General features: G+C 32.0%; 1 protein-coding gene across 8 annotated transcripts; it reads left to right on the top strand.

Annotated features, from left to right (window-relative positions):
- Positions 1 to 13,925, top strand: LOC129949555 (uncharacterized). Of its 8 annotated transcripts, none has more exons than XM_056061087.1 (4): positions 1 to 124; positions 9,589 to 9,717; positions 11,135 to 11,627; positions 11,784 to 13,925. In XM_056061087.1, exons 2-4 carry the CDS (start codon positions 9,715 to 9,717, stop codon positions 13,820 to 13,822), a joined length of 2,535 nt encoding a protein of 844 aa, XP_055917062.1. In that variant the 5' UTR covers positions 1 to 124; positions 9,589 to 9,714; the 3' UTR covers positions 13,823 to 13,925. The 8 variants fall into 8 exon arrangements, with proteins under 8 accessions (XP_055917062.1, XP_055917061.1, XP_055917063.1 ...); XM_056061086.1 differs by having other exon boundaries at positions 61 to 171; XM_056061088.1 differs by having other exon boundaries at positions 74 to 124; positions 9,577 to 9,717.
- The last annotated feature ends 357 nt before the right edge of the window (positions 13,926 to 14,282 follow it).

Consider the following 14,282-nt stretch of genomic DNA (forward strand, 5'->3'; position numbering starts at 1 on the left):
GTGAACACTGCATGTCACTGAGTCTGAACGTAAACCATCGAACCGAACGAAGATCGACATTTCAGTCAGTTTAAGTCAGTTAGTGCGGGTGTGTGGTACAAGCTGCAAGTTGGTGCTCGTGATGGTATTGTGATTTTCTTCTACCTGGTGGACTATTTTTCATCGATTTTCGTAAATATTTATTACCAGTTTCCCAATGAGCTATTAGCTACGTTCGAGAGACATCAGAGTTAACTTCTGTTGACATAGAAAATTTAAATTTGTCGCTAGTACATACTACACTAATCTAATCCAAAATATACCTGCCAATTATAAATCAAAAGATATTTACAAAATATAAACAATCTTAAGAAACAGAGAAAGAAAATATGTTTCATTAATTTTAATAAACACACATTTCAACTACAAATTTTGAATTGGTAGACTTTATAAAGCATTGCTGTTTGGTTTCTAATATATTTTGTATTTAAATAATTTTCCTATAAACATGCCAACTCTACCAAATCTAGAAAATTTTCTTATTTCCCCGATACCTTGTATTTTACTATACCTAGTGCACCTTCCATATCTACTACCTACATTTAAGATTTGTGCAAAAACCAGTTTCTTATTCAAACAATACAAAGTTCAAGAAAGTGTTTTATTTTTGTTTTTGGTAAATGAGTAAAGAGAAAAATAGTTCAATCAAACGAACAAATTTGACGTATAAAGTAAAAAATAAAATAAGTGTTGACTCAACGGATATTTTACCTGTGCTGCGCTGTTCTTTTGTTCTATTTTATTTATTTTATTGAAGATTGTGTTTTTAATCGTTCAGTCAGTGAAATTGTTTTAACCAACATTATTGTTTTATTTTAAGAAAATTTTGTGTTACCATATTTATACCTACCCGACTGCATTATTCTGTGTTTGAGTATATTTAGTAAATGGGTAAATGAATTCAAGAATTGATAGTGACCATCACCTACCTGTGAAAGTAATGTGACATACTTTTTATGTGTTGATTAAAAGAAATAAATAATTGTGTCAGGTAACATATCGAGTCCGAAAAAGGGCGATTGTGACTTGATTCTTGAATTTCTCACAGTTTCCTGTTTGGTGGAAGTTTTCTTTATTTTGAATGCAAAGCAAAAACAAAGCACAATAACGAAACCAGAAGCGATGATTTGACGTTTGACCATTTGTATGTTTTGGTTCAGGCTTTCTGCCTGAAACACTTGTGCCAGAAATGTCTGTTAAAGTGTTTTGATAAGAAATGTCAAAAAAAAAACAAATACAAGTGATGATGTTGGCAGCGTATTTTAAAATATTAATGTTGAAGGTTGATTTGAAAAATTGATCTAGAAAATGTTTTATTGAGAAGTCAGATCAAAATACAGAAAAATGCAATCAAAGAAGGTAGGAGAAGTATACTAAACGACCTTTCTGCGAAAAAGTGAGTCAGTTGCTAAGGTTGTGTGCGTAGTCATAGATACAGTACAGATGCATCAAACCATTGACGGAGTGCCGTTTTTAAAAATAGGTTTTAAGGGCACCAAGAATTGTGCATTTTTAACGAAAGTGAAGTGTCTTTTTTTATGTTGTTGTATTTAGTTTGAGTGATTTTCATAGACTACACCATATTATCACATTATGCTTGATCAATCCAAAGGAACATTTAAAGATACTTTCACATATATCATCCTCAAAAATCTGTGAAAGTGCGTGCCTTTAAAAACACTAGTGCATTCACACTACAAACTGCTGTAATTGCAGCTAATAATAATCCAATCCCACTCTGGAAATAAAAAATAGGCTGAGTGATATGTGACCCACTCTTTAAAACTTGCACCTGACATTTTTCTGCAATAAGTCAAAAAGATGTCATTTAAAAAATGAAAAGTATGCTTATGATAATCTATGGAATTACTTGAGATACATGGGCATTTTTGTAGTGTTTTATTTATTGCAAAAAATCTGTCAATTATATTTTTCTTAGTATTTTGTGTAGATATCTTTTACAGTTTTTGTAGTTTGACGCTTGCTATAAGCTACATAGGTACATAACTATTTTCTGAAGTGTACAAAAATGACCCATAGCAAGTTATTGTAATCGGTCTAAATTGTAAAATTGAAAATGGTGACATTTCGCGAAGTTTCAAGGTCCTTGGAATATAAATTAAAGATTTACTACGCAAAATTGGCAAAAACTAGTGTTCCATTCGAATATTTCAAGAATAGATGAAGGTATTGAGAATTTATTCCGTTTTTTTAATAACAAACTTGCAAAAAATATTGTCAAAATTGTCAAAAATGACTTTTGAATACAAATGTCTGGAACAAAAACAATGGTGAAATCGGCTAAGGTGGTAATTGACTATCATATTTTTGATATTCAAATCGAATATCACCGACTTTTCCGTCTGTAAAAGTTTATTTAACTTAATTCAATTCATTTGAACAATTTCAGTGTTTCAATACCTCATGTATTGAAATTAAACTTATTTTTTCATATACAATATATTTATGTTACCTTTTTATTTTAAAAAAAAATACGCAAACCTACCAAAACAACAAAGAACTTATAAGAAATGGTTTTGGACTGAAGTGTTAAAGGATAATGATTGTTATGATTGATGTTCTTATCCCATACAAAATATTGTTATTGATATTTTGTTGAACTACAGTCCTGTGTGAACTAGGGCCTCACCCAACAAACTTCTCCATACAGCTCAGTCCCTAGCTAGATGTCTCCAGTGCCGCGCTCCAAGTTGTGTGAGGTCACTTTCCACTTGTGAGCGCCACCGGATCCGCGGTCTTCCTCTTCTGCGCTGTCTTGTGGGTGTGCATTCGAAGACTTTTCGCACCGGAGCATTGGTTTCCATGCGCTCTACGTGACCAAGCCATTTTAGTCGTTGGACTTTTACCCTTCTGGCTAAGTCTACGTAGCTGTACAGCCCGTATAGCTCGTCATTCCATCTTCTCCTCCACTCCCTTTCGAGGCATACGGGACCGTAGATCACATGAATAACTTTTCTATCGAAACAACCCAAGGTGCTTTCATCCGCTTTTGTCATAGTCCAATCTTCTGCACTGTAAAGCAGAACGGGGATGATAAGGGTCTTATATAGCAACACTTGGGTCTTTCGAGAGATGACTTTATCACTCAATTGCTTTCATAACCCAAAGAAACAGTGGTTAGCAAGAGTTGTTTTTTGTTTGATCCCAGCGCTGGTGTTGTTTTCTGCGTTTACAGCGGAGCCTACGTAGACGAAGTCCTTTACTACCTCAAAGATACGTTTGTCGGTGGAGACGTTTTGACCAAGAAGTCGGTCGTTGTTGCATGTTCTTTCTTCACTACAGCATGTACATTGTTTTGGCCGCATTTCGGCGGAGCCTCTATAGTCCTCTATAGTTGGTGCAGTTTAGAGGGTCTCCTTTTTCAGGCAAACAATACTCATGTTCCATTCATCTGGTATGCTTTCTTCCGACCATATCTTAGAGATAAGTTGGTGCATGCTCCTAAACAACTTATCTCCAGATGCTTTAAAGAGCTCGGCATTCAAGCTATCCACTTCAGTAGCTTTGTTAGACTTTAGCTTAGATATAACAATCTTTACTTCGTCTACACCCATGCGAGAGAGAATATCGGACACTTTTGAGGATATTGTCCAATTATCCAAGAAATACGTCGGGACATTTTTGGGAAGAACTAATTTAAAGCTGAAGAAGTAATCCAATCCCTTTATGAAGCAAAAGGCTGGGATAGACTTTATAAATTCCTCCAATGCGCAATGGCTTACAAAATAAAGAATTCTGACAGAGAGCTTTTAATTCTTCCAGTGCATTTAAATTTATTTGTTTTTTTTTTATTTTTATTTTTGCAATATCTTTTCATTGAAATTAAAAAAAAATTGTTTGATATAAACTTGTTTAAAAGTTATTTCCAGTAATTTAATTTTATTAATACATTTAATATTACTTTTTATCTTTATTGTTTTGTTTGTTTTTGCTATCAGAATTCATATTTTGTCAATCGAACCTACGGTTTTATAACTAGGTCTTAAAAGACTTCTAATTATTTATTGTATAACTGAATTTTGTATATAAATAAAGTCATATCTATTCTATTCTATTCTATTTTATTCTACTTTGTCTAAGTCGGGAGGACGGGATTGTTGGCTTTCGTCGTCTATGTTGAATGGATCATTCTGCCTGAAAGTGGAATTCGGTTCATCGCCGCCGTTATACAGTCTGCAGAAGTGGTCCTATCATATCCTCAGCATTGACTGCGCTTCCACAATGATGTTTCCACTATCGTCTTTGCAGCCTTTGGTTCTAGTTTTATATGTACTTGTGAATTTCGTTTCACTAGTTAACAAAACTTTCGAACATCATTCCTACTTTTGTTGTAGAAGTTTTAGAACAATCGACAGAAGAGCACGGATGGGAACTTATCAGTACTGCACTTTGTCTAAAAAAGAACAACAAATTGTCACTTTACTAAGGCACTTAACGATGGTGATATAAATTAATGGTTTTTTAATGATTTTTTGTAATAAAACACTAAATACAAAAAGATAGATATTTAAAGTCAAATGAAAGGATTTCTTTATTTTTTAATTTTTTAAATGGTCGCGAAAATATTTGCCAAGTTTAAGGGAAAAAACTGCCTATTTCCTGTCCTTTCAAGGATAGTATTTACAAGTAATGTTTTTTTCTACAATTTTAAAGAAATTTGACTCTTTCACAAGTGAATATCAGGCTATTGCAAAGGTAATATATTATTGGCTAAATAAAGAACTATGTGCAAATTATTTGGTCGTAAAAGTAAACTTATTCATTAATAATAATTGTGTTAAACTTTTTTAGAAAAAAAAAAAAATGTATTGCGTAGTCGAATCCTGTTGATTTTGGTTTCATTGGTTTAGGAACAGAAAATTATTTAAAAATTATGTTTTGTATTCGATTTTGAGGATTATAGGTGTTTAATAGGGTCAAATTTTACAAATAAAAGTATAATATATAATAAGTCAATGAATGTCATTATAATTTATTTCAAATCAAAGGTGAAACTAAGATTAGCTTAGGTATTAACATATTATAAAATATCTTACAAATGCTATCAAAATGAATTGTTACTTCTGCATCAAAAATGCATAAATTGCCTTACTCCTTTTCGTTGTTTGTTGCAAAATGACTTTTTTGTTATTATTTTAATCTTTTATGTATTTCATCTAATCTTTTCACATACGTTCAATCATTCAGGTAGGTGTCAGGGCTCTATTTAAAAAATAATGTATGTATGTATCTTTTTGTTTCATTAGCTGAAATATATCTGTTTTATTTATCTTAGAAACAATAGGTGTCACTTTTAATAAAAAAGCTGAAATAACATTTTAGCAGCTACGTCTAAACTATTTTCAAATTGTAGATATCACAAAACACTTCAAAAGATTTCATATCTAAAAATGGCAGTACGGAAATTGCAGATAATCTGATAAATTCTAAATATATACTTTATAGATTAAATTATCAAGATAAGATAAATAATGCATCACCTTGGAGAACAGTTTAAACATAATATTATAAAAATGCCTAATGCAGACTAATTTTGTCATTTGTATCAGGAATTTTGATTTTGTTCTAGAAATGGATAGGGGAAATTTGTAAAAAAAATATGATTAATATAACAACTAAGTATAATACTCGAACAAACTATTTTGTTGGATACTGCAAATTTCTTTAAATAAAGTAATATATAGTTTTTATTAAAATATCAGCTATACATTTAATATGTAGGTACAACGGAATGTTTTTTAGTTCCTTTTCTTAATCTGTGTATTGAAGTGTGTAAATATCTTTTAATATTCATATACGAAAAATGCAGGTTGATTCCTTAAGTTTAAAATTGTTAATGGAATGAGTTTTAATAAAACAGAAATACAAAACAAGAAAGCTAAAACTTTTTAAAGTTGAACAAAATACTCAATTTGTTTATATTTTGTGCTTCAATTAAATTCTTTTAAGAATACAAAATAACCAACTGATTGATCATCAAAGCCGAAGAAACAAAAACATTTTTAAATAATGAAACTTATTAACAAAAAGATAAAATAAATGTTTGAGCTTAAAAATACTGCTTCAAATGCAATGATATCTTAACGGCGTTAATGGGAAATTACAAAAACCCATTATATATTACGTACTATTATAGACCTCCGCCTGAACAACGCTTCTAAATTGAACAAATTTATTTTGAAAACGATGGTTCTGTTCGCAATACACCTCGCACGAATTAGATTTCGTGATGAAGCTCACTTTTAGTTCAATTGATGCGTCAATAAACAAAACTGTAGTATTTGTTGTACATCTTATAAAACAGAGCTGGCTCCAACGTTATTGTCAATGGTAACCGATATAGAGCGATAAGTTGATGATTAGCCATGATTTGCAGGGGTGTTTTGCTTTAGTAACTATTGTCAACTATTTTTAACAATCCTTAACTATGGGCGTTCTCAAACGTTAAGATTGGCTGTGTTCAATCTCAGACACAAAGTGTATCCGGATTCCTTTTTGTTAGTGTTGCACGTAAAAAATAACAGCTGATCAAAAACAGCTGAGATGTCACAAAAGGAATCCAAAGGTATTCAAGAATTTCTGTGGCAAATAGGTATCTGACAAAACAGCTGATGGTTGAATTTCAAGAAACTTAAAAAAGAATTTCAGATTTTTGTATTTGTTGGTAAAAAAAAGATACAAAATCTTAGTTCAAGTTGTATTCGAGGATGTCCTGTACATAATAGACTATGCAGAAGCTATTTGTCTCCGAGATTTCGCAAGTAAATTATTAATCGTATAAAATTCAAATTGAACTAAGAGGAAATTTAACATAGATAACAGATTAAATTTATCTCTTATTTATTAAATTGTTACGCACCTATGAATTCATCATAGTCCGACAAATCAGTCGAATTGTCCATTAAATGTTTTATCTTACAACAGCTAAATGTTGTTTTTATTTTTTGGCAGCTATCTCAATACAGCTATCCAACTCTTTTAACAAGGTATCTAAAAAATCCACGTATCCAAGATACCCTATCCAAAACGAGATTGAATGCAGCCATTGACGTCTTTAAATCGTTCCTAAACTCATTGATAAAATGTCAAATAGTTACGATTTGTATATGATTTGAAAGTGTTAAACTGTCAAAGTGAATGATTTTACTAACAAGTAGGTAACTGTTGTTTGTGGCTTGGGAAAAAATAATGAACTTAGAAGTAATTTATCATATAATTTTGAATTGAATTGAATGGAATTGAACTGTTTTTCGTTGATTGCTTAAAAAAATAGTTATAACAGGATATGTTTTAAAAACATACAATTATGTAAAAAAGTATTTTGACAATACTATTTGTTATTCAAGACCACTTGATATGGTAAACTGAAAAATGTAATGGGAATCTTTTTCTACTCAAACCCAAAAACAAAGCACCTAGGCAACGGTAAAAACCAGAAATATTTTATTTTTCTCATGCATTCTTTTTGGGACCCTTTTAATGAATAGAATGAGCCATTACTAACTGGAAAAAGTATTATGATTTATTACATCGTAATCTTTGCAGTTCCTTTCGTGTCGCATGCTATCAGAGTTGAGATTTCCTATTTACATTGTCTCTTTTTATTAAAATTTATTAACTTCGATGGCATTTACAAACAATTACTTAATAATAATTGTTAAGACGTCGTAAGGTAGCCAAAATTTAAGAATTGAGATGTTGACCAAGTATTATGCTGTTATTTCGGTGGAAAAGTTAAGCAAACTATATAAAGTTCCTCGTCAAACCATCTATTACCAAATAAATAAAAAGACAAAAAAAATTAATCCACGCGAAATGTTCCACGTTCAGGGCGACCAGACAAGACTTCCAAGAAAAATGACCATTTGATAGTCAGAAAGTTTAAAGAAAATGTGCTGACACCCTAAAATCTGTAGCGATTGAAATAAAAAAGGAGTATGCAATTGAAAATTCAGAACAGAACTAAGAAATCGTTCGAAGGACTGACTTTGCTACTTATGTATGTACATGGACAGAACAATACCCCAAATATCCCAAAAAAATAAGCTTAAACGTCTGTAATTGCAGTCTTTGTCAAAGTTTTTGTGAACAAGCCTTAATTATTTTGACAAAAAGTATTGTGGACTGATGAAAGCTGGTTTGAGTACCGCGGACCAAAAAAGCAAACTTTTCGCAAGATCCCTAGGAAAATGTGAAGCAAAGTAGCACCTGTGTGTAAACGAGTACCTAAAGGTGGTGGCACCGTCATGTGTTGGGGATGTGTTTGCTTTAATGGCACCGGAGACTTGCTAGCAATCGATGAAATGATTAACAAACAACAATATTTCGATATTGTAAATAACCACACTTTTAGTTCTCGTAATAAATTGATTGGACAGTCGTTTATTTTGCAGCAAAACAACGCACCTAAATAAAGTGGGTGTAAATACACTAGATTGGCCACCTCAAAGCCCCGACTTAAACATAATAGACAATGTGTGGGCCCATATAAAGAAAACGAAAAAGGAGTCCATGCTTAACAAGAACGCGCAAAAAGACAATTGCTGAGGTCGAAAGCCTTTGAAATTAAATTTCTCCACAAACTCTTCACAATTTGGTCAAATCTATACCATGCCAATTGCAGAAAGTCAACGGAAATTTCATATAAATTATTCCTTAGTTTTTGTTTATTTTTTTTCCTCATAATATATTTTGTCACAATACTTTTTCCATCACATATTTCATTGCAGAACTATAACATTGAATTTAATTTAATAAAGTTCTTTTGAAAATTCATGGCGTTAACATTACTATGAATTTTTTTTTGCATTTTGTCAACTGATCAAATAAAATATTTGAATACAAATGTACGATATTTTGTTTGTCAAAATACTTTTTAAGGCTATTGTATTGTTTTTTTTTTTTATCAATTATTACATTTTTCAATTTGCGTTTAATTTAAAAACAATACTTTTTTAGTTTTTGATATTGGTAGTTTGACAGATCAACAATTTCTAGCAATTGTCGTGCCTTAATGAATCTAACAAATTCCAACAATTTTATACAAATTTTGTTTACATAAGTAATAGTTAACAATTGTTTAAAAAAGAGCAAACCTTAGGTGCAGTGGATTCAAAAAGTCAGCACAGCATCTCAAACAGCTTAAGCCACAATTGATTAAGTAAAAGAAGTGATTGGTAACCGTGAAATTATATTTAAGTTATAATGCTTTCAAATAAAGAAAACTTCATGTCAATTTAAACAAATAATCTTCGTTGTATTCCATTACAAAGTTATATAACTTTAAAAAAATACCCTTTATTATAAGTTTATTCTTCGTTTTTAGAAAAACTTTACGATTCATTTCTAAAACTGCAGATTGAAGTAATTTTCTGCTCTATCCAACAAATTCATTTACACAATTTTGTTTCAAAAAATGTTTTCATTTCAGGTGTTGATATTTTTCTATTTTTGATCAAAATTTTATTAAAAAACTTAAAAAAAAAACGAATTGTTAACATGAATTTAATTGTCTAGAAAATATTACAGGTAGACAGCAGTTTAAAGAAAAAGAACAATCCCAATCGAAGACACAAATAAACAAAACGTGTATATAAATATTATGTAGTAATTATAGTCTTGTTTCGTTTGAAACTGGAGGGAAATACTAACGAAATGGTAAGTTCAATTTATTGTTTTTATTTTTTTAATTTAATATAAGAAACTTAATTTGTTAACAATAAATAATTACTCCGAATAAAATGCAAGGTATCATTACGAAAAATGACAAAGACTCAAAATTTTGCATACGAAAATAATCCTATATGTCATGTTAATCTAATGAACTACAAGCCTAATACAATGTATAAGGCCAAAATTATTAATTTTATAAAAAATGGAAATTGCATTCATAAGCTCAAAAGCTAAGGACTATGTACTTGCTTTCAAGGTCAGGTTCTTTGATGTTTAAGAGGAACTCTGTAAACTTTTTTGTCAACAAATTGCTGTGAGAAATCGGCTAAGGTGATAAATGACTATCACATTTTTGCCAGTCAAATTGGCTGTTACGAGCTTTCCGTCAGTATAGGATGATTCAACAAATTCAGATTAGAATTGTCAAAATTCATTGTTGCCATGGTGAAATTATAAATTGGTTCCTATATAATATCTTAATAAAAGTATCAAATTGGTTGTGTTTTAACAACATCACTTTTCTTGTCTTTTTATAGAATGTCGTTTAGAATGCTTTTTTAACTAAAAAAGGTAACTTAGAAAGTGTCGCAGTCGTTTCGTGTAATCTTCTGGTAGCTCTATATCATATTATTGCTGTCACAGCTTTTTAGCTATTAATGAGACCATCATCTTATATAGATCAAATTCGTTCATTTTGATTAGTCATATTTAAAAAATCACCTTAGCCGATTCCTCAGAGTTCTGTGCTTTATCCTGACTTTTTTGCACGGACTTTTCTTATTGTGACAAAAAGTGTTCCAACAGGATCTCTTCTTTTAACATTCATTCTTGTAACATTCAATATTTCAATAATGCCCCAATATGCGGTAAAATGATAGTTTACCTGAGATAAGATTATTTTTGACCTAGATAAAATTTGCATGTTTTTTGTTACTCCATGTTTTGTACAGTTACATTTTATCCTCCCACACAATTTTACCGTAATATCCATACTTCTAGGGATGCTCATTAATTCATATACCATAAAACCCGAAATCTAGCGTATTTCCAATTACCTACACAGATTCTACTTTTATCCGCACAACACGAATGTTGTACGCTTTATCCGGTATCAGTTCAATATCTTTTACTTTTAAGATTACATTACTTTTAATCTCAATTCCTCAAATATATTACGACGTATGTAAGATTGAACAATCTAGGCTTAACGATATTAAAACTTCATCAGATTGAGCAATGTTCTATAAGTTGTATTTGAGTCCAGCTAATTTAAAATTGTTGATGCATGCTTATGTTCATAGATATATCCATACTCATCACCAAAAATATATATATGTACATATTTCTTACATTACATTTTTCAAAACTATCACGAATTAAGCTTTGTAATTCTCTTTTTCAGATATCTATTCAGTCAATCAAATCAAATGACCCTTCTTATTCATCATCTTATGATAGTCCCGAAACGGAACGAAGACACTTCTACTCCCCCACTTCGGGGAGAAGTGCAGAATGCGTTGATCGATGCAAACTCCAACAATTGGTAACATTCCTGGACAAACAAAATCAGCGTCTACAAAATGAGTTGGCCATCGAAAAACAACGTCGCAATGAGGAACTTTCGCTCATTATTAAATCATTGATTCGTATGGAATCAAAATTAAAAGTAGACAAAAAACTTATCAATCAACGAATATTGAAGAGTGACACGGAAATATGCCGTTTACTATGTCTAAATCGGGTTTTGCGAAAGAAATTAAATGAAATTGCGGTTACGAAAGACGAATGCTTTGTCTTAGAAGCTTTGCAATGTAACACTTGTAGGAAAAAGTTTTACGCTATAGAAACGAAAGATAATTGGAGCCAAACTATTAAAGATGGAATATTGTTAAATGGTGAGTTTAAACTTAAGCTTATGAATTAAGGTAAACTTTTGGTTATGGATTTGGAAGGCGAGAATAAATGGTCTTTCTATGATGAGAATTTATCACATTAAAAATCTAATAACTTAGCTTAAAATGTAAAATACAGTTTCTCATATTTTCTTCTAGATCATCCCACAAGTGATAATGGCTCTTCAAGTGATGACACAGTCTCATCTTCGTTTTATGGTGCCCGACGATGTGTTCGCTACACTAGTAAAAGAACATTTGGCACATTTCGAGATTACATGCATTCCCGTTCTATGAACATAGATGATAACTTCGATAGCTTAGCTGAAAATGCAAGCACAATAAGCTGCGACGATAGTCAGAAAAGGTACGAAAAAATCAATATATATTCCAGTATAATTGATAAGCTACATGGTGTTAAAAGGGTGTCTTCAATCGAAGGTGACCATGATAGTGAATACGATAATAGCTCTTATCGAAAAACACAAAGCCTCTCGTCGGGAGTTGAAGAAGAAAATGTATCTTTCAACACCACCGCTGTCGCCACCACCGCCGCCGCTGAGGATATTAAAATTTCATCAGCTAAGATTGAATTGTCGCCTTATAGTAGCAAAACTAATTCTTTAAGTAGATCAAAAGACTTCCTAGAAACTCCTCCCAAACACAAGTTCGAGTTGTCAACCGATAATTGGTATGCCAGTGCTAGTGATGGAGAAGATGACCAAGGTGTAAAAACCAATATGTATGGCTCTAATGTTGCTGTAAATCCAGTGCTGGAGTGCGTCAATCAGATCCTACTGCAACAGTCAATGGAGGAGCCTAACAATGATTGTCAACTTAAACCGTTCGATGTCATCAGCAATAAAAGTTCTAGTGAACAAGGAAATACAGGAAGTATTTCTCGTAAAAGAGTGCACTTTTCAACAAAAAACAGTATGGCTCATGTTCCCAGAAACAGCAATGATCACGAACACCTCAGCCTGGATGTAACCTTGCAACTTTCTTCACCAAATAAACCTATAATTGCTGATCAAATCAAGGACAACATTCTTAACTATGAGAGTATATACAGCAATGAATACGAACCGATTGGAAGTGAAAACAACTCTTCCAACCTGTATGTGGACATGGAGTCAAAACTCAGTCCCGATGATCGGATAAGCCTTGAAACTAAACATCCAAAGCAACCACCTGCTCTACCTCCAAAACCGGCAAACCTATTAAAATTCCCAAAAGCATTTAAGGTCAACGAATTAAATGAATCCAAGATATTTGAAACCCCCGATGATAAGTCAGTTTCATCGGAACCGGACTATTGCTCGATCTCCGAGGTTAACGCAGCTTCAACATTTGTCCAAGTTGTCGCAGATGTACACAAGGAGTTACATTTTGAAAATACAGTAGATCTCGAAAGTCTGCCTAGCGATAAACAATCCCCGAAGACTGATGAAATTGAGCAGATTTTCGCAAACATTCCCAAGCTTTCAACATTCGCTGCAACCATAACAACAAAACCTACACACCCAAAAATTAACTACCCCATAAAATCCCGCCACGATGAAGTGATTTCAAAATCACAACGCTCCCCACGTCAATTCAAACGAAAACACGTTCCGAACATTTTAGCCGAAATAAATAAACGAATGTCTTGTTCATTTCCAACGACACCCACAAAAAGCATTAATAGTGCTCCCATTGAAGTGCCTCATATCTCGACCCCTCCACATAAATCTCAATCACCATTGATTAAGTCTTCATTGAATTCAAGTCCTGTAGTACCAGAAAAACATCTTCCCATTCAAGCTGAGTTTGACTGGTATAATTTGGACGCTGAATATGGAAAGTCCTCTTCCAATCATCCGGATGTAATTTGTGCTGCTAATGATGCGAATATGATTGATAAGAAAAAAGATGTTCTTATAAGACTTCAAGGAGTCGAATATAATCTGGATGAAGAGTTCTCCTTACCTGGGAGTCCTGATGAAATCAAATCAAATGACAACGAATCGCTTAATCCACTAAATGAGCAGCCAGGATCACCAAAGACAGTGAGTGAGGAATTCCCTATTATAACCGAAACAACACCTTGCTTCAGGAAGAAAACTGCTAGCTTCGATAAGTTTATTGACAGCTCTGGACTGAGTACAAAACCCTTGCCTAGACAGAGAAAAATCTACTTCGCCGGACCATTTGTGTAATATGTATAACTATTGTAATTTTTTTTCAGGGTTCGTGATAAAACTTACCACTTATTTATTTCAAAAATAAAGATACTTTATATTATTGTAATAATTATATAAATCTCTTTTTCATTTATTAAGAAAATTATATGCTGTCAAAAGTAAATAACTTTATTTACTTGAAAAGGTAATTTTATTTAAATATACTCGGCTTGATAGAGATTGAGATCATCTATTTTTTTAATTTTGGGTAAGTTCTGCAACTACGTACAACTACTTTGTTTTTCAATTGTCATAAACTTAAAACTCAGAACTTTACTTCCCTAACTTCTACCTTCAGTTTACCGTACAGAAAAAACCAAAACATTAAACAAATCGTAGAGGAATGAAGTTCAACTTTCAGTTAATTAAAAAAATATGATCGATTGTCATTCTGACATAAGTTGACTTAACTTGATAGTTAGGGATATTTTTTTTG

Source organism: Eupeodes corollae, chromosome 3 (genome assembly GCF_945859685.1).
Source record: "Eupeodes corollae chromosome 3, idEupCoro1.1, whole genome shotgun sequence".
Lineage (NCBI taxonomy): Eukaryota > Metazoa > Arthropoda > Insecta > Diptera > Syrphidae > Eupeodes > Eupeodes corollae.

What these genes read in the sequence shown, in the direction of transcription:
- LOC129949555 (XM_056061087.1), top strand. An exon ending in AGATGGAATATTGTTAAATG is followed by an intron (nt 11,628 to 11,783) that starts GTGAGTTTAAAC and finishes ATTTTCTTCTAG; the next exon opens with ATCATCCCACAAGTGATAAT.